The 19917-nt window shown below is 34.6% G+C and overlaps 4 protein-coding genes across 10 annotated transcripts in view; 3 read left to right on the top strand and 1 right to left on the bottom strand.

The window, feature by feature from the left end:
• LOC111457728 (transcriptional corepressor SEUSS-like) overlaps nucleotides 1-4539 on the top strand; it is an 8220-nt gene extending 3681 nt beyond the window's left edge. For all 7 annotated transcript variants that reach the window (XM_023100152.1, XM_023100127.1, XM_023100143.1 and 4 more), the window contains 4 exons: nucleotides 121-218; nucleotides 992-1085; nucleotides 2201-2270; nucleotides 3223-4539. In XM_023100152.1, the coding sequence (XP_022955920.1) occupies nucleotides 121-218; nucleotides 992-1085; nucleotides 2201-2270; nucleotides 3223-4190 (1230 nt within the window). In that variant the 3' untranslated portion in view covers nucleotides 4191-4539. The remainder of the gene's footprint in view (nucleotides 1-120; nucleotides 219-991; nucleotides 1086-2200; nucleotides 2271-3222) is intronic.
• Nucleotides 4540-4928: 389 nt separating this feature from the next.
• Nucleotides 4929-5900, bottom strand: LOC111457772 (thioredoxin-like). Its single transcript, XM_023100171.1, has 2 exons — nucleotides 5552-5900; nucleotides 4929-5433 (listed from the first exon to the last, which is right to left on the bottom strand). The coding sequence occupies exons 1-2, from the start codon at nucleotides 5790-5792 to the stop codon at nucleotides 5114-5116; spliced, it is 561 nt and encodes a 186-aa protein (XP_022955939.1). The 5' UTR covers nucleotides 5793-5900; the 3' UTR covers nucleotides 4929-5113.
• A 3715-nt stretch (nucleotides 5901-9615) lies between these two features.
• LOC111455382 (transcription factor MYB52-like) lies at nucleotides 9616-10979 on the top strand. The gene is made up of 2 exons (XM_023097026.1): nucleotides 9616-9832; nucleotides 10203-10979. The coding sequence occupies exons 1-2, from the start codon at nucleotides 9658-9660 to the stop codon at nucleotides 10880-10882; spliced, it is 855 nt and encodes a 284-aa protein (XP_022952794.1). The 5' UTR covers nucleotides 9616-9657; the 3' UTR covers nucleotides 10883-10979.
• A 3552-nt stretch (nucleotides 10980-14531) lies between these two features.
• On the top strand, nucleotides 14532-19107 carry LOC111455391 (probable protein phosphatase 2C 11). Its single transcript, XM_023097034.1, has 8 exons — nucleotides 14532-14821; nucleotides 15726-15868; nucleotides 16104-16202; nucleotides 16291-16449; nucleotides 16573-16659; nucleotides 16927-17018; nucleotides 17495-17566; nucleotides 18669-19107. Exons 1-8 carry the CDS (start codon nucleotides 14775-14777, stop codon nucleotides 18795-18797), a joined length of 828 nt encoding a protein of 275 aa, XP_022952802.1. The 5' UTR covers nucleotides 14532-14774; the 3' UTR covers nucleotides 18798-19107.
• Nucleotides 19108-19917: the final 810 nt, after the last annotated feature.

Genomic DNA, 19917 nt, shown 5'->3' with positions numbered 1-19917 from the left:
AAAAAAAAAAAAAAAACAGTATCCCACATTAATTGACCCGGTTATTTGTAACGTTATCTATAATAATCACTATTATAGCCTGTCAATTTGTGACTGACAGTTATTACTGTCTTAATGCAGGTTAGTCATCTTGGGGCAGCAGCTCAGAAGTACCAGTCTGCCATTCAAAGCGCATCATCCAATTTATCAACTCCTGAATTGCAAAATAATTGTAACATGTACGTCCTTCTTAACATGTGTGTTTCTTTAGACAAATACTTTGTCTGTTTGCTTCTTCCTGTGTGTAAAGTTTTAGTGTGATTTGCTTACTCTTTGATAGCATCCTGAAATATGAATATGTTCTCAGGCCATTCTTTCACTCTTCTGACCTTGGGCTTTTACGTGTTGCTTTTGCGATGAGGGATAGCTTGTTGCCAGTGGTTTCCATTAGAATCATGATTTGTTTCTTCTGATTCTATCCATTAGAATCATGATTTGTTTCTTCTAATTCTATAAGGCATTTGCTTTGTCTTTTCCGTAAACATAATTTTTTTAGTTCACTCCTTGTCAACTACTAATTCTATAGGGCCTTTGCTTTGTCTTTTCCGTAAACATAATTTTTTTAGTTCACTCCTTGTCAACTACTAATTCTATAGGGCCTTTGCTTTGTCTTCTAATTTTTTTGCGTTGTGATTCTCAAATTATTTTGATCATTCATTCACCGGTGAGAATGGAATTATTTGGCATTCATTCCTTGTTTGTAAAGAATTGTATGTAATAAGACATGATTTTTATATTAGGTAGACCTATAAGATGAACGGCCTTATATAGTAGTGTATGCTGTCCTCTTTAGAAGGTCGGACTCTGAGATGTTATATGTAAACTACACACCAAGTATTCACGTTCTTATACATGAAGTATATCAATTGGTTTACACCAACTTTTACGTGCTTTGTTTTGAAGTTAATTATGTTTTGGAAGTTCATTGAAGCCCTTAATGAATTGCACATAGGTTTGTGGCTTCAGCGCGACAATTAGCTAAAGCCTTGGAAGTTCCGCTGGTAAATGACTTGGGATATACAAAGAGATATGTACGTTGTCTTCAGGTAATAAATAACTCACATCAATTTGTGGTCATTACGAGTCAAAAAAGTCAAAGATGAATATCAATTTTATTTTAATAGACATGGTATTTATTCCATGTCCTTAAAAAATGAGGGTTCTTTGCCTATGAATATAGGTTTGGGTTGACTTTTTATAGTCTTGGGGCATTGAAGATGTTTGACATATAATTAATTTGTTTACCTACCATTATTTGGACTTCATTGTATTTTAGATGGGTAATATTTTTGTAAATATAACTTCATCGTAGTTGAATATTATTTTCCATGGTGGTTAAGAAGGGCCATGTAATAATAAAGGGCTTAGAGGGAATGAGTTTAAGCCTTGGTAGCCTCCTACTTAAGTAAGATGTGATATTCCACGAGTTACCTTGGCAGCGAGATTAAAAACTCATATTGTTTAACATTGGGTGCCTTCTTTTAAATGGTTTGTTTCCTTAGGTTTGTTGATCTTAAACATAATTTCTCATAAGGTTCAACCACGTATTTACGGTTAAATTTCATAGTTTCACTGGCATTGTGGATTCACCTAGTTAACATTCTAACCTTGTTCTGCAATCCAAATATTGTGCTATGCTCCTGCCTATATAACTCGATATTCTTCTACAGAAGATGAAACTCCCTTACCTTCATCTTTTAACTCCAGTAGCCATTTCTTTTTCCACATATATCAGAAGCCCGTTTTTTTGCCAGCCTTTTGAAGTCCAAATAATTAAATTCTTGGATGGATCATGAAAATCACAAGTGCTTTTGGTTTATGTTGGAGTATTATTTAAATTTTATTATATTATATGAACTAGTTACCCAATTTGTGATAATATCACATCTGCGTATGAATTTGCTATATTTGTTAAATCTGATTGATTGTGCGTTGATGGTTCTGTATTTGAAGTACAGTAGTGTTCAGTTTTGGAATACATTCTTGAATATTTTTCTTTTCATGTTCAATTGTTTATGGCTTATTGAATATAGTGTAACCTATTGATTCATCGATGTGTTTCAGTCATTCATTTCTCTCGCTCTAAAACTGGAGCATTTTTACATGTTTATATTTACTTTTTGACCTTTTCCCCCTTGTGGCTTTTCTTTTGGCTCTTCAGATATCCGAAGTGGTTAATAGCATGAAGGACTTGATTGATTACAGCAAAGAAACAGGGATCGGTCCAATGGGTAAGTAGGATCTTGTTGATGCTATTGTTTTATGAGCTTTTGGCAGCTTTTCAAGGGCAGTTTGGAGGCTGCGTTAATAATCTATTACGCGTGCCTGCACGCCACACACAATACTAACAGTTTACTAACTCAAGAAGCATATTTAATTATCCTGGGTTGGCCAACCGATCAATGAAACAATTTGTAAAGCTAGACCTCTTTGAGGTTCTAGGTTCAAAACAATAATACCTATCTTAGAATATTAAATACACTGCAGTTTTTGCTGCAAAAGCTACCACAGATGACAAACAGTTTTCTAGCGCAAGAAGCATATTTTAGTAGTCTGGGTTGGCTTAATGATCATTGAAACAAGTTGTGAAACTAGACCGCTTTTATGATCATAGGTTCAAAATAATAATGCCTTTCTTAGAATATTAAATGCACTATTCAGTTTTTACTGCCAAATTCTTAGGATCAAGTGACCGTCTAGTGGTCCTTCTAGTGTTTTGATTTAAAGTCTGAACCTGTGGTGCTTTATGTTGTGACTTTAGATCGTTGGTCAAATAATTAAGGGATAACTTGAGGGTATGATGGAGAATTAAAGGAAGCTTTTGTTGAAGTTATGCAAGGGCTCCTTCATATCTAATTGAGGGAGAGATTTGGAGGGGGACGGATCTGAAGCTTCCTAACCGTAGTTTGTATAGTTTCTGTGGGTTATGTCCTCTGTTTTGCTTCAGAAACAAGATAAAAGCTAAAAAGTTGGAAAAGATTATATGTTTGTTGTTGATATTTATGTGCTATGGATCATTAGCAGATATTTTTCCAACTGTCATCTGATTGTGGTCTCTGTGAATGATCGAATGATCTCACTTTTGTTTAGATCATATATTTTTCTAATAAGAAATGGTCAATGTGTTAAAAGAACAAGTTCTTCTTTAGATTATTGAATCTATCTTCTTTTATTATCAACCAGATAGTCTAGCCAAGTTTCCTCGGAGGTCTAGTTCGTCATCGGGGCTTACAACACAAGCTCAAGGTTCTGATGAGCAGCAGCAGCAGCAACAACAACAATCATCCATAGCCCAGCGCCCAAATAATAATCAGAGTTTTGTTCAGGCTTCTGCAGTGCAGATTTCAGCTAGCAATGGTGTGACCAGTGTAAATAGCAACGCCAACCAACCTTCGACATCAAACTCAGCAAGCACCATTGTCGGGCTTCTTCACCAGAATTCTATGAACTCCAGACAGCAGAACACTATGGCTAAACCTAGTAACTCAAATGGGGGAAGTTCTGTTCAGATTCCGTCCCCGGGTTCATCCAGTACGATTCCACCTACACAACCAAACCCTTCTACATTCCAGCCGCCAACTCCCTCGTCATCCAACAATCCTTCGCAACCACCGCATACAGCTGCAAAGAGTTCCAATCAGATGAGTACTGCTAATTCTCCGGCAAACATCTCTATGCAACAATCTGCTTTATCTGGGGATGCTGATCCTAGTGATACACAGTCCTCCGTACAAAAGATCTTACAAGAGATGATGATGAACAATCAAATGAATGGCTCATCTAGTCTGGTTGGCATGGGTTCGGTGGTCAATGATATGAAAAATGTGAATGGGATCTTACCTACAGGCAATACAGGTCTCAACAATGGGGGGAATTGTATAGGGGGAAACGGAACAACCAACGGTGGCTTAGGCATGGGAGGTGGATATGGATCAATGGGGAGTGGGCTTGGGCAGCCTGCCATGGTTAATGGAATGAGAAATGCAATGGGAAACAACTCCATTATGAACAGACGAATAGGAATGGCGTCGCTCGCTCTAGAACAAAGCATGAACGGTCAACAGCAGGATTTGGGAAACCACCTTCTAAGCGGACTTGGAGCTGTAAACGGCTTAAGTAATCTCCAATACGACTGGAAGCCATTCCCATGAAGAAAAGCAAGCTATATATACGAATCGACATACAGGGATCGGTGCCTTGATGATCTCAGCTGCTGCTTCTGCAGCATTCATTCCAATTGTGAGAGTTTGTGGCCGATGGCCCTGCAAGAGAAAGGCAGGCACAGAATGGCAAACACAGGTGCGGGACATAATGATTCACACTTTGTACCAATATATATGCTTTTATATTATACGAAAAAGGAAAGTCTGATGGCAGGGGATGGTGAATAGGGGCAGGTTTTCTGTGATTTCTCAAATGTAATCTGTCTATTTCTATAGTTTTCCCACTAATGTATCCTTCTTTTTTTATTATTAGTTTTCATCATTTAATTTCTTCATAGCATTTTGGGTTTTGTCACGATTCTTCAAGGATTTTGTTCATTTGAAAGAATTCCAAAAATGGGTTGCCTGAGTTGAGTGGCCAAGTGAAGGAAAGCTTCAATTTAGGTAATGAATTGTTATGCTTTTTCAAGTTATTTTCAATGAATTTTGTAGAATTTTAACATATTCTTTTAGTTTAAGAGATAAATAAACAAAATTTTAACTTGAATTTGATCATTGATGATTATTAGAGAAAATTTCATTAACTTTCTTTTAGCTTCAGCAACTTGGTCCCTGCAATGTTCTCATATCTTGGCCACTAGCTCTATCTTCTTCACAGATTCTTCTCAATTCTATAAACAGGTAATAGATTTCCGCCAAGAAAGAAAAAAATGGGCACAGAAGTTACAAATTCACAAACTCAAACAAGTCATCGCTACTACAACAGAGAATTAAAGAAGAGATTCTTGATGAAACGGTTATGAGTTTTCCAATTTTTACACAACATGATGATGATATTCATATACAAGATGAACAACAACAAGAAGAGGAAGAAGAAGATTCGAAAACCATCTCTAATGAATGGGATTTCTTCAAACCTCGAGATACTTATCAATGGAGGCGGACAAGGTGGATTTGGGTACAGCCCCAATGACGCCCTCTCTCTTCTGTCCATTCTTGAAGAACAGAACTGTGGGAATGCTTCTAATCCCATATTTCGAGGCTACATTTGGGCTGGCGTCTGTATTGAGCTTCAAACACACGATTTTCCCTGCATAATCCTGCGCCAATTCCCTAATCACTGGCTCAATCATCTTGCACGGTCCACACCACGGCGCCCAAAATTCCACCAGCACCGTCTTTTCACTCTCCACCACCAACTCATTCCAGCTCGACTCTGTAACCTCTTTCACTGCAATTTACGAGAAAAACAGAGTCGAATTTCTAAACCCTAGAAGGCGGAGAAACGAGAATGTTCGATTGTGTAAACAAAAATTTTTATACCGAGAAGATTAGATCGGGTGACTAACCGTCGTCAACGGCGCCGCGAGCTTTACAGGTGACGGAGCGGGACTTTCCGAAAGTGGAGACGGAGGTGGAAGGAGAGAAGGACTTGAATCGCGCAGTGGAAGTGGGGAATTTGTTGAGGCGTTGAAGGGAGAGAGTTGGCTTTTGGTGGAAAGTGGATGAGAATGGGTGAGATTTGGGGATGGAAGTGGTGCCATACATGGCGGCGGCGGTGCTCAGTTGTATACAGTTGTCGAGCGCCATTGGAGATGGATAAAGCTTTTAGGGCAACAGGGAGAGCTGTTATGTTCGTTTTATGAATGGAGGAAACCGAAGCGATTCTTTTTTTTTTTTTCCTTTTTTTTTGGGAAGTTTGAAATTAGGGTTTTAAGAAATTTGGAGAAATTAAAAAAAAAAAGAAAAAAAAGGATATTTTGGGAATGTTTGTGGTGTGAAATGAAGGCACTTGTTGGTAAAATTTGTGGATATAAAAGCACTCTTTGTTTGCTCCACTCAATATTTTCTCGGGTGAATCTCTAGTATTAAATATCTCTCGGATTCCATCCGATCCCATGTCGGGAAACGAAACATTTATTACAAATGTGTGAAAAACTCTCACTAGTACATACGCTTTAAAATCTTGAGGCTGACGGCTATACATAACGAGTTAAACTAAATGATATCTACGGGCGGTGGACTTAGGCTATTACATTGAGTTTCTCACTCATCTCGAATCACTGAATCAATATCTCGATTGAGCTTGATAAAGTTGTTGCATTGATTTTTTTTTTAAAAAACGAAGTCATTGGGAAATTGAGACAATGATTGAGTTTTCCAAAATAATTAGTATTGAAATAGGAGGCAGAGTTGGAAACAGAACAAACGACATCTTGATGAGTAATATTACGCCTTACGACTATATATATATATATATATATACACCTTTATGTTCTGTTTTGGGACATGGTCGTGATGATTTTTTTTTTTTGGTTTGAAACTTGCAACTGTTAGTTAGTTAGTTGGTAGTTGACAGGTTTCTTGATTTGGCCGTTGGACCTTTTAATTTGAGGTTGTTGTATAAATATCTAACATTTTCCAGCATCATTTACTGTTGGAATACCTAAAACCTAAGCTCGGATGAATGTGCGATAGCTCATACATGTCTAGAAGGTATATTAACGAGCCTGTTTAGTGAACTGTTATACACGTGCATGAACCATGCGTAGAAAAATACTATACATTTAATCATATCTGAAAACGTACGTAGAATTGAAGGACAATAATGAATTTAGGTTCCATAGTCACGATACATGTATGTGAATGAATTTTTCAATCCTAATAATACGAGATTACTTATCGAGTATTTTTAAATAATAATTTTTTTTTATGCAAAGACAAAGAATCATCGGTTGGATGACGACTTCTGTTGTGGAAGCCATAAATGGATGTTGTTTCTTGATATTCTTCTTTCCGCATTTAAGTTAGTTTGCGATTTCCATTTTTAAGCTGGGATTGTCTTTAATTTCCACAGTCGAACCATTAGTTTAGTATGCTACGTGTTTAAGTTAATTTTCATAATTTTTATTGTTACGTTCGAACTACTGTCTGCTAACGGTCGGATCATACATTCATGTAACAACAGTATGTTTCATACAATAAAATGTGGGTTATTACATATTTTTTATCTTTAGATAATAATTATCACAACCCGACCCGATCCAACCCAAATAATGTCAACTTAAATCTCTTTTAAAAGCAAAACCCTCCCGAGTAGCTACATTGTCACTATCTCCCACACAAATTAATTAACTTAATTTCGATATCTAATCTCCTATTAACTAACGTTCAATAAAACACGAGATTAGAACAATTCAAATCTTTACACATTTTATTTGACAATATATATCGTAATCAACCAGACAATACTAACCAACCACTTTATCTAACGTGTTTATACCTATATATATATATATATATATATATATATCAACAAACTTGGAGTGTGCCGATTCAAATCTACGACCATAAAAGAATGAATATTTGTGAACTATCGGTTGAGCTGTGTTCATATTGACCATAAAATATATAAATCAAATAAACTATTTAAAATTTAAGTAAGAAACTTTATTATAATTTCGTTTATTTTTTTTTGAATTAATTAATACTTGTAATGTTGCTTACTCTTAACAGAAAAAAATAAAAAATAAATAAAAAAAGCAAATTTAAATACATAAGTAATTAATTCTTATGGGTTACTTCAGCCATTTGTCGGATAACACGTCAACATATAAGAACAAGTCCTATAGCTGTGCTTTCTTACAATTCATTTCACATCTTTTTATATATATATATATATTATCTTGATCCTTCGACGTATACGTAATTACTACAATGTTATTTACTCGTTTTTATATATTTTGAAGGTCAGAAAATTGGTCGTATGATCGTATAAACGAACGATACTGAAGCTTATATTTTATAGTTCATGTTTATTTAATTTGCTACATATATATGTTCATTAGGGTCCGTCCTTGACCTAGCAAAGACGTAGAATTATTCGAGTTTAATTATTTATTAGTATATGAGAGAACACGGTGTAAACGTAAAAAACACTTCACTTTCAATATTTGTTTCTTTAGAAGTTTATAAGTTTTGACAAATGTCTAATGAAATAAATTATTTAATAACGTTCGTTGAACTTAGGAGATAAACTAAAAATAATGGTTTTACTATGTACCGAGACGTTTTCAGAGTGTCAACGATAATTTGGCAAACCACTTAGACATTAATTGATTAAATAATGAAATTATATACGAAAAATGCTACCTGCAAGATAATTTTTTTTCACACGAGCAATTTACCTTCTTCGACGAATATTTACATATGACTCTCTTATCTGTTTTAGTTCGTGTATATATATATATATATATATTCTATTAAATTAAGGTTGTTAATTCTAATTTTAAGCTGAAATGTCGTCATGATTTAACAATATAATAATAATAATAAGGTGATGGTGTAATTTGAAGTTTCAATAAAGATTGCCTCCATTTTAAGTGTGCACCTGCCTACATAGTCAAAAACAACTGCGCCATCATGACTCCAAGAGCTTTATTAATGGACATACCAAAAATATATCAACCCTAAACCATATAAATGCATATTCCTCCAACCAACGAACATTAAATCGCGACACATATTTTAGTCGCATGCATGAAAATAATAATAATAATAATAACTGTAACAGCCGAAACCCACTACTAGTAGATATTATTCGTATTCGTTCGTTACGTATCGGTGTCAACCTCACGGTTTTAAAACGTGTATGCTAGAGCGATGACGTGAGATCTTATAATAACAAGCAACGGACGAATTATAATCCAAAGTTCAATTTATACACTATGATATGTGGTTGAAAAAGAAGGTAAATATCTTAAGTACGTATCTAGGAAACAAGTTATTGTACTAGGAGAGATGTCGTTTTAAGTTAAAAACCGAAAGCTTTCCTCCTAGTTTGAAGTACGTATCTTATGGGTATTTGGAAAAGTCTAGATTTTTTAATTTATTTCGAACCGTTATTGTTGTTGGATGAAAGTCACATCCGCTAATTTAGGGAATGATCATGGGTTTATAATCAAGGAATACTATCTTAATTGGTACTGTTAGACGAACACGACTCTCCATAATGGTATGATATTGCTTTGGGATTCCCTGAAAGGCCTCATACCAATGGAGAGTGTTCACTTTGAGCATAAGCTCTCATGACTTTGCTTTGGGCTTCTCGATCATTCCCTAAATTAGCCGATGTGGGACTTTCATCACCCAACAGGTACGAGATGTGGTGGGACAACCCAAAGTAGGAGCTTATACTCAAAGTGGACAATATCATACCATTGTGGAGAGTCGTGAGAGAGATAATATTGTGACTATTTTGAAGTTTTTGGGACGAAATTATGATTATAAATTATAAAGGTATATAAAAGAATGTCGTGTGAAAGCAACAAAAGTGACTGGCTATCCACACCCGTGTCTTAAACCAACCCCACTTTGCTTTAATACTGTGTGTTGCTATTAATTTCTTATATGTGTTTTATATTCTCCTCCATTAGCTAGGGTTCTAAGATCGTTGATGGTGATGATGATGAAGGACTCTGGCCTGGATCATCATGTTGATTATGAGTATAAGTCTTCTTGTTCACGAGGCCATTGGAGGCCTGCTGAAGATGAAAAGCTTCGTCAATTGGTTGACAAATATGGCGCCCAGAATTGGAACTCGATTGCTCAAAAACTTCAAGGAAGATCAGGTACTTAATTATCATCTCATGATCTCATGATCTCATATCTTTGATTTGTTTTTTTTTTTATTCTCAATTCAAGTTGCAAAAACTTTGGTGGGTTTCGGTTCTTTTCTCGAATCTTTCGACCGATCATGAATTCATTTGCGTTTGTAGTGATTGAAACGAACGATTGAAGTCATCTGATGTTTTAGAGTGAGAGAACGATCTATCAACTTTGAGATGATAATTAGTGTAACGTAAATGTTTTATTTTGAAAAGGGTTCAATTTTGAATTTGCTATCTCGATTTCATTTGTAAATCAATAAATTTTGATGGGGTTTTTGCGTGTTCGGTATTGATGTTAATTTAATATACTTTTTGTTTGGATTTTTGTTAGGAAAGAGCTGTAGATTGAGATGGTTTAATCAACTCGATCCTAGAATTATTAGAAAGCCGTTTAGTGAAGAAGAAGAGGAAAGGCTTTTGGCGGCTCATCAAATACATGGAAACAAATGGTCACTTATAGCTAGATTATTTCCGGGTCGAACTGATAACGCTGTGAAGAATCATTGGCATGTTATAATGGCTAGAAAACAAAGAGAACGATCCAAGCTTTGTGGGAGCAAGAGAACTTTCCAGGAATTTTCAGCTTTTAACTTTCCCGGGAACCAAACAGAATCTTTAGGTACTTACAACATCAACGACAACAACAATAGTTTCCTTGAACTCCAAAACTCCCACAAAGATGGAACGGTATGGAATTTCAGACACTACTTGAAAGGTTCAAACGATAATAACATTTCCATTCTCCATGATACTTATCATAAGTTTAGAACTCCCTCATCAGCTCGAGTTTGCTATCCAAATCATAAAATTCCCTTTGGGGTTTATGAGTTTGGTAGCAATAGTGAAGTGATCAAGAGAGAATTGGCATTTGTGAACTTCATCGCCAACACTGATCGTCATCGTCATTATCATCATCGTCTTCTTCATGATCAAGAACGACAAGAAGATGAATCTCTTACAGACAAGGATGTTCCTTTCATAGATTTCCTCGGAGTCGGAGTTTCTTCGTAGATCAAATATATTTCTTCTAACAAATTACTTATACATAATTTGATCTTCCTCTGTAAAAATTATTAAACGTAGTTGTATCTTTGGCAAATTTATTAAACCCTCCTTTTGTTATCTCTAATGATCAATTTTAATGCATATATGATGATTTAACGAGAGTATATATGTATATACTCATGATATGATGATTTAACGAGAGTATATATGTATATACTCATGATATCTACCGATACAGGTATTTGCATGTTACTAAGATTAAATTTATCATAACCCATAAAGTTAGATTTTCGGGTTGATAATTTAAGAATCTGACATGATATTAGAGCACGAGATCTCGAGTTTGAACCATTGTAATGTCAGATTGATCAGTGATTTAATCTTAATACTCTCGAGTTTAAGAATGGAGATATCGATGTAATAAAATTAGGTAATAGAAGCTTCTAGGTTCGATGGTTGAGAGATATGACATTAGTATAAAGTGTCGATATCGATATTAGTAGATTTAGAGACAGCCCATCAATATGGTTGCAAGAAACTTATAACAAACTTCATCTATTCAAGCTAACTCCTTCCTTTACTCCAGAGTAGTACGATTAGATCAATAAATCTCCGACATATATTTCGATAATGGTATAATCTAAGTCCTCAATTAATTGTTATTATATTCATACGCTCGAGATGGGTTATTGCTATTGAAAATTCCACATCGAAAGAGACGTGAATATTTAACCGATAAGCTTTGATTGTTAAAAGTCTCGGGTCGTGGATGACTTTTTAGGGTTTTGTTTGATTAATTTATTCTTTGTCATCATAATTTCAATAACCAAAAACCAAACAAGTGGTGAAAAAACGACATCTAAACTTCCAACATTTTTCTTGTATATCCTGTCGTGTCTTTTTTTCTTTTACCCAAAAACCCTCCAACTCCCAAGATTTTAATTTCTCCATTTAATTGTAATATCTTATTGATTTCATATATGAAAGTCTTTTAAATATATAGATATAATGCGATAAGTTCGAAAATTATTTGATTTAGTTAAGAAAATCTTCCGACCTTAATAATTAATTCGTAAATTTATTCTTCTTCGGTTTCTTGAAACCCTAAAATTCAAACCCATTTTGTTAATAATTATAAAGCTCTGTCGGATAACATTTTCATTCTTGATTTGTTTAATTGTGAAATAATTTATGAGATATTGATAGACAATTTTCGTCCATATATTAGTAATAATTTTTTAAAAGAGTAGAGAGATATTTTAAAATTTAAGGTTTTTTTCTTTTTTTTAATTTTTTTAAAAAATTATAAAATATTTTTATTAATTTAGTTTTTTTTTTTTGGTATATTCTCTCACCAATTATTTGTTGATGTGGGGAAGAACATGACCTTAATTTTGTCACTTACCTAATCAAGAACACAACTAACAGCTCTTTTATTCCTCAACCCGAGTTCATAAAGTTTGTTTTTTTCTTTATCAAACATCGTCATTTAAGCATTTGGAGGCTGTCGGTGCTACTTCTAACCTAACTTTATAGCTTAGATATTGTTTGTTTTAACCTATTACGGATTGCCGTTAGTTTCACGGTTTTACAATGTATTTGTTAGAGAGAGGTTTCTATACGCATGTAAATCCATCGCATGGGGTCTGATGTTGTTGCTGGCATACTACCTTGTGTCTTGTCTGCCTCTGATATATTTTGTTACAAATAGTATTAGAGTCAAACACTGGACGGTATGCCAAACACATTTTAAAACCTTGAGAGAACCCAAAAGTGAAAATCGAGAGAGGACAATATCTACTAACGGTGAGCTTGAACTGTTACATAAGTACTTTAAAACGTTTATTATACACTAATTTGATAAGTATTAAATGTAAACCTTAATTTGTTTGTTGATAATAGTGGCCATTGCGCCAATGGCTGTTGTTGGATGAAAATTTATATCATAAAAACACTGAACTGAAGCACGCACGATGTCACAATTGCACTCTTACGACAACAAAATTATGATTGTGCGGCACTTGTTCTAACCCAGCAAACAAGTCAGCTGTGAGAAATTTGGAATTTGTGGACAATGTTGGCGTATGGTCTAGACTCGGATCATGTTTGTGAAAAATATTTTAGAAAACCCGAGTGAGGAAATACATTTGAAAACAATTTGAAACAATTGAAGAAAGTAACGTTAAGAAAGTACATCAGAGCTTAAAATATCATATAACTCAAGCTAGAAAGAATTGACGACTAGTCGCATCTTAGTACATTTGAGAGGATTTTAGCGAGTGTAGACATGATTTTGGTGACTGGTCATACACTCTCATATTGACATAACATGAAATAGTAAAGACCTATTTAAGATGAAAGTATGTAAAAGGGGTTTAGAATTGGCATGCGACTATGGACAATACATCATGGACGAACATGACCGAGATATTCGGCATGCAGTCATAGGCAACACATCTTGGATAAACATGACCCTGACACTAGGCGCATGTCCTATGAGTCTGACTCCTGTTTAGCTTATTTTACTATCGGTACAACTTTTTTAACTCTTATTTGATTCTTGATTTGGATAGTTTTTATAGTCAATTTGGTGAACTAGTAAAAATTTATTTTTTCGAAAAAAAAAAAAAAGTGCAAAATTATAAAATTAAAGGATGAATATTCAAATTTATGAAAGGACATTCTTTTCATCTAAAATTTCACCAATATGACTATGTATTATATAATATAAAATTATTATTAATCAATTTTAATCTTGAATTAAGTTGAAAATTGTTAAAACAATAAATATTAAATTGAAAACATATATTTTTCCTATTAAAGGAACGCATTCTGATTCTCATCTACTTATAATTATATAGAAAATTGGTGTTTTGAAAGAAATAATTAATAAAAATACATATTAACTCTATATTTTCTCTTATAAATACATTTTAATTTTCAAAAATTTAAATAAAATCTTTATTTTTTAAAAAAATTAAAAATATTTTTATTATTAGTTTTAGATGCAATTCGTTAATATTTTATTTACAAAGATATATTTGAATTTAAATTTTTTTTATTAATATCCTTCAAATTTTTTAAAATTAAAAATAGACCCATATATTTAATACCCGTTTAAAAAGTACCTATAATATTTTTAAAGTAATATTAACACTCAACTTTTATAAAAAAAAAGTTCAGAAAAATTCTTACTGTCAAAATATGTATGTAAACTATTATCCACACGTTTTTATAAAACAAATTCTAAAAATTTAAAGGTTTTTAAAGTTCTTATATATATATATATTTAAAATGCCATTTAATTTTGTTTAGTTTTTTTTAACCAATTGAGAGATTGTTTTAGTATTTTAACAAATTTAAAGATTTTTTTTAGCTTTAAAAAAATTGAAATATATTTTTAAACACGGTGAAAATTTAATGATATTTTTAAAAATAAAATATTAATGATTTTTATCCCCAAAAAAACTTATTTTTGAATTTAGTTTAAAGGTATTTGTAAAATTTTATTGAAAATTAAAAGTATTTAAAAAAAAAAAAATGGAAAAATGAATAGTATTTTTATTAATTAAGAAACTAATTTTCTGGTTTTATTTGTATTCTGTTTGAATTAGGAAAAGACTTCCAAATAAGAAATATCCACGGTGTTGTCGGGCAGCTTCGGTCTAAACTTCGTTACCCAACTAAACTAAATCGACTATTTCTCTTTCTTTGCTCTCGTCTAGCCGTAGGAGCATCCACCGCCGCCGTTACAAAGTCCAACTCTTCCACGGAGGAAGCTCTGTTTCCTCTACCCTCTCCCTCTTCTCCCCCGCTTGGGGATGCCGATCAAGAGACCACTCTACAACCGCCTGAGCCATCTTCCTCTCCACCGCCGCCGGTAGTTTCAGAAATTATAATGTTCTCGAGGGATTCTAACGTTCTATTCAGTGGCGGCGGTATCAGGTCTTTCATTTTTTTCTTATTCACTGCCATGACTTCTCATCGTGCATGCATAAATTTAATGGTGTTTTCTGCTGTTAATCTCTCGATTGTGACTTTTTTATTCCTTCCTTCTCCCGCCCTTGTTTGTTGATCTAGTTCCTATTAAAGGATCGTTTATGGTGTTGGACCGTTGGATTGGTCTATTCAAGCTTCTTACTGGTTGTATTGTGTTGATGATTCTCGTGATATTCCATATCTGGATGCAGACACCGAGTCACAGATTTTTATGTTCATTTTTGGAATTTTCCTTGTTTGTAGAGGGAGATGTATATATCTAGGCGGATTGTTCCTTTGGCTTCAGTAAATGAGCGTTGAAATGAAGAAACTAATGGATTTTTTTATTTGACCTGTTCTTTTTGTACTAGACTTTGCTGTTAAGAGTGGTCCAGATTACCTGCCATTGCATGGATGGTGGACCTGAGTTTTTGGTTTAACTTCCTGCTTTCGCAATATGATTCCATTGGACACTTTTTTTTTTTTTTTGAAACTTGAAGCAATCAATGTGCAATGGCAGAGTTCTTAAAGGTGGTCAAAGGGCTCATCATCTCTTGGGTGTGATTTTGAGTTGCCCTTGTGAATGGATTTTTCAGCCATTCATCATTTAGCTTCTTTAATCTTCTTTAGTTCTATGCTATTGATGGTTTGGTTGCAAGGCGAATCTAGATGTTCGATATTGTATTTCTGTGCAGAATTGAAATCTAGCTCCCATGAACCTCATGGTTTCCCTGATCTTAAGGAATTAATAAGCATAAAAGAGACATTTGGCTAAAATAATTTTTTCTTCTTTTGGTAATTTGATTACAATGTGAAGTGTTGGAAGAGGTGAAACTTGCACATCTAATCATATTCTCTTTTGTACTCTCAGTTTTCTCCATGGAAACCATACTGGAAAGTTTAGCTATGGCTATTCTAGTTTCAAGGGTAAAAGGGCATCAATGGAGGACTTCTATGAAACTAGAATTTCTGAAGTCGATGGGAAGATGGTTGCTTTTTTTGGTGTTTTTGATGGTAAGAGCTAGTATTTCTTTGCAATTTTATATCATTTACTTGCCAGATTGAATCAGAGGATTGATTTACATCTGGGTTCTTCTAAAAATTGTTTCTATATCGAAGTCATCATTTTACAGCATTTAACTTGATGCACTTCATTTAAGAACTCTCCTTATAAGATTCCCAAGTCGTCCAGTGTGATGCATGGACGCTCGTTCTTTTCTCCAGTTTAATAGACACTGTGATGTCTTAGGTCATGGAGGTTCCAGAACAGCTGAATACCTTAAGCGCAATCTTTTCAAGAACCTAAGTAGCCATCCAGACTTTATCAAAGACACAAAGACAGCTATTAGTAAGAAGTTATAATTTGTGTCTATGATTTCATATTTTCTTTTTGCCTTGCTAGTGGAGCATAAACTAAGAAAATACTTATTTTGCAGCTGAGGTTTTTAGACAGACGGATGCAGACTATATTAATGAAGAGAGAGGTCAGCAGAAAGATGCTGGGTCAACTGCATCAACTGCTGTCCTGTTAGGGGATCGTCTCCTTGTTGCTAATGTTGGGGATTCGAGAGTAGTCGCGTCTAGAGCTGGTTCAGGTTGCTTATTCTTTTTTCTGTCAATAGTCGGAAGTATTGAAAATGAAGATTTGTTGGAATCAAAAGGATATGTTGCAATTTCTTGGGCTATTAAGATGCAGAAACATTTCTTATTTGTTGCAGCTATTCCCCTCTCTATTGATCACAAGCCTGATCGATCAGATGAACGGCGAAGGATTGAAGATGCTGGAGGTTTCATTCTTTGGGCTGGTAAAATAAGATCTACACTTTATCTGCATCTAGGAGCTTGTTTTGGAGATCTTTTTTTTGCATTCATTTGTAGCCAGTATTAAATGTGAATCCTAACATTATCATGGTTAAATTGCAAATTTGCTCCCTATAGTTTCAAACCACAAGGACGTAATTCCATCTGTATCGACCATTATTATTTCCATAACAAACTTTAACAACTAGTTGAAACATACTTATCATGAAAGTTTGAATTGAAACTTTAATTTGTTGCTTACCTTAATCCAGGAACTTGGAGGGTTGGTGGTATTCTAGCAGTTTCACGCGCCTTTGGAGATAAGCTACTCAAACGATACGTGGTTGCTGATCCCGAAATTAAGGTTGGGGAAGCTATCTTTTATTATATGAACTCGTAGTATACATTTATTCAGTCAAGCACAAGAGACTCATCGGTACAATTCGACTCTGTTCTTTATTTTGAATTTACATATGTTCATCGAATGTAAATGAAACTTTATCCTGAGCATTTTGCAAATGCTATGACCCTTGAATTAACCAAGCGGTCATTGTTTCAAAATCTTGTGTGGCTGCTGCTTGTATAGTTTCAGACTAGCTGACGTTGCATGTCGGTGTTAATGATCATATAGATGGGCAACCATATTTGAGGACACGATATGTTTAGTGTTAATGATCTATCATTCCAATCTTTAAAACTCTTAACCGTTAACCATAGCTCTGTTTTTTGAATATTTATCTTTTCCTTGTGCTCTTTATATCTTCTGTAAATTTGTATGAGAACTTTGCTTTCACTATTTCTACTCGCTCCCTCTACACTGATTTTCGTTCATTTGATTAGGAAGAAGAAATCCCCAGTGTAGACTTTATAATTATTGCAAGCGATGGACTTTGGAATGTCATATCAAATGAGGTGATTGATTCTTTATATTACTTTGACTTTCTCTGTCTTGTTCTATTAGAGAGATTGATTATTCATTTATAAGATTTGTTCTTAGTTTGACCTTTGAGTATGTGATAATGCTATTTGGTGATCTTAAATCTGGGAATACTTGTCTGGGATTGGAAGGATTCAAGTCGTTTGGCTTTCTCCATTATTGATCAATTGACCCAAAGAAGAGACTGATATAGTCTGTCACGCACCCGTCTTCCTTGTCATAATCTTAGAAATCAACTACCCCACAACCTCCTGAAAAGGGGGCAGGGCGGCACAAACTACAAAAAAAAAAAAAATAATAATAATAAAATAAAACCCGTAGGATAGTTGAAAATGGATAAGATTTGTTAGGAATAACGATTCTCCACAATGGTATAATATTGTCCACTTTGAGCATAAGCTCTCGTGACTTTGCTTTGAGCTTCTCCAAAAGACCTCGTACTAGCGTAGATGTATTCCTTACGTATAAACCCATGATCATTCTCTAAATTAGTCAACGTGACAAGATTTCCATTAACTTATCCCTTTAGAAGTCTTTGAGGGTATTAGCTGAGTTTACTATTATGCAATTCCATGCTTGAGGTCAGCAACACTAAGGTTTGGGGATTTGTACCTCTAATCCCATATGTCTAGACTAATTGAGTTAAGCAACACTAAGGTTTGGGGATTCGTACCTCTAATCCCATATGTCTAGACTAATTGAGTTAAGCAACACTAAGGTTTGGGGATTCGTACCTCTAATCCCATATGTCTAGACTAATTGAGTTATGCTAACCTTGGTGTCATAACTAGCTACTATAATTTTCTAGTTTTGGTAGACATTTATTCAAGTCATACAACATTTAAACGAGCTTTCGAATCCTAATGTTCCTAGAAATGATGGCTATTTCATGTGATTAGTTGTCGTATGCATAAACTGTTTTAGAAATCATTTATCTTCGAAGGTTTGAAGCTAAAAAAGGAGGTCCTCCAGCTGATTCTCCCCTCTTATGGCCAATTGTTCTTAATGGAGCCACAGGGATCTACAAACAGAAAGCTCAAGTTAAACTAAATATTTTCTAAGTTTTGTGCTTTGCAGGAAGCTGTATCATTAGTGCAACACATCCAAGATGCAGAAATGGCTTCAAGAAAACTCATTCAAGAAGCTTATGCACGAGGGAGTACCGACAACATTACGTGTGTCATCGTACAATTTGGTTTATCATAACTCAATACGATCCGATCAGACTTGTACAAATCAGCAAATTGCAGTTCTGTCCTACAAAATGTCTCGACGAACTAGAGTTACTGGTCTTAAGACCACAGGGCCTTGATCCTATAGCTTATTTATTTGTTGGTATTGAATCGAGTATGTAATTTTTGTTCAGAACGTTCCTGCTTAAAGCATTGCCCTTCTGTGTATATGTTCCAAGTTTTGATTCAAACTCGTATTACAGATGTTGTTTCACTTGTTTTTGTCACCCTGTATTATCATTCAGCTTAATCTTATGTTCTTTTTCGTGTGTGTTCGATCTTCATCGATGTACTCTTAGAGGTTTCACTTTCGTAATCATAATATTGTTATAAAAAATACTTATCAACTTATTTGCGTAAAGAAAGCTTACGTTCTTTTTAAAAGTTGTATTGGTACGTACTAATTCTAATATTTATAACTATAGAGACTAAATTCTAACTTTCTTAAATCATAAAAATTAAATGTGGGATCCCACGTTGAATGGAGAGAGGAATGAGTGTTGAGCCTCGTAAGGGATGGATTCCACGTCGGTTGGAGAGGGGAATGAAACATTCTTTATAGCGGTGTGAAAACCTCTCCCTTAGACGCTTTTTAAAACCGTGAGGTTTACGGCGATACGTAACGGGTAACGGGGAAGCAAACAATATCTACTAGCGGTGGACTTGAGTTGTTATAAATGGTATCAGAGCTAGACATCGGGGATGAATTGTGAGATCCTACGTCGATTGGAGAGATGAATGAGTACCAGCAAAAGGGGAACGAAACATTCTTTATAGCGGTGTGAAACCTCTCCCTAATAGATACTTTTTAAAATCGTGAGGTTTATAGCGATACGTAACGGGGAAGCAAACAATATCTACTAGTGGTGGGTTGAGCCGTTACAAATGGCATCAAAGCCAGACACTGGGGATGGATTGTGAGATCGTACATCGATTGGAGAGAGGAACGAGTACCAGCAAAGACGTTGAAGCCCGAAAGAGGGTAGATTATGAGATCCTATATCGATTGAAAAGGCGAACGGAGTATTCTTTAGAGTGGTGTCAAAACCTCTTTCTAACAAACCCATTTTAAAAACTTTAAATGGAATCTCATA

This window comes from Cucurbita moschata, unplaced genomic scaffold, assembly GCF_002738365.1.
Source record: "Cucurbita moschata cultivar Rifu unplaced genomic scaffold, Cmos_1.0 Cmo_Scf00002, whole genome shotgun sequence".
Taxonomy (NCBI): domain Eukaryota; kingdom Viridiplantae; phylum Streptophyta; class Magnoliopsida; order Cucurbitales; family Cucurbitaceae; genus Cucurbita; species Cucurbita moschata.
This window is presented reverse-complemented; position numbering and strand designations above follow the sequence as displayed.

Bases quoted from the DNA above. Each gene is read 5' to 3' on its own strand.
- LOC111457772 (XM_023100171.1), bottom strand. From the start codon at position 5,792: ATGGCGCTCGACAACTGTATACAACTGAGCACCGCCGCCGCCATGTAT. The intron at 5,434-5,551 runs GTTAGTCACCCG...CGTAAATTGCAG, and splicing joins TCGCGGCGCCGTTGACGACG to TGAAAGAGGTTACAGAGTCG.
- LOC111455382 (XM_023097026.1), top strand. From the start codon at position 9,658: ATGGTGATGATGATGAAGGACTCTGGCCTGGATCATCATGTTGATTAT. The intron at 9,833-10,202 runs GTACTTAATTAT...GATTTTTGTTAG, and splicing joins AAAACTTCAAGGAAGATCAG to GAAAGAGCTGTAGATTGAGA.
- LOC111455391 (XM_023097034.1), top strand. From the start codon at position 14,775: ATGTTCTCGAGGGATTCTAACGTTCTATTCAGTGGCGGCGGTATCAG. The intron at 15,869-16,103 runs GTAAGAGCTAGT...GTGATGTCTTAG, and splicing joins TTTTTTTGGTGTTTTTGATG to GTCATGGAGGTTCCAGAACA. The intron at 16,203-16,290 runs GTAAGAAGTTAT...CTTATTTTGCAG, and splicing joins AGACACAAAGACAGCTATTA to CTGAGGTTTTTAGACAGACG.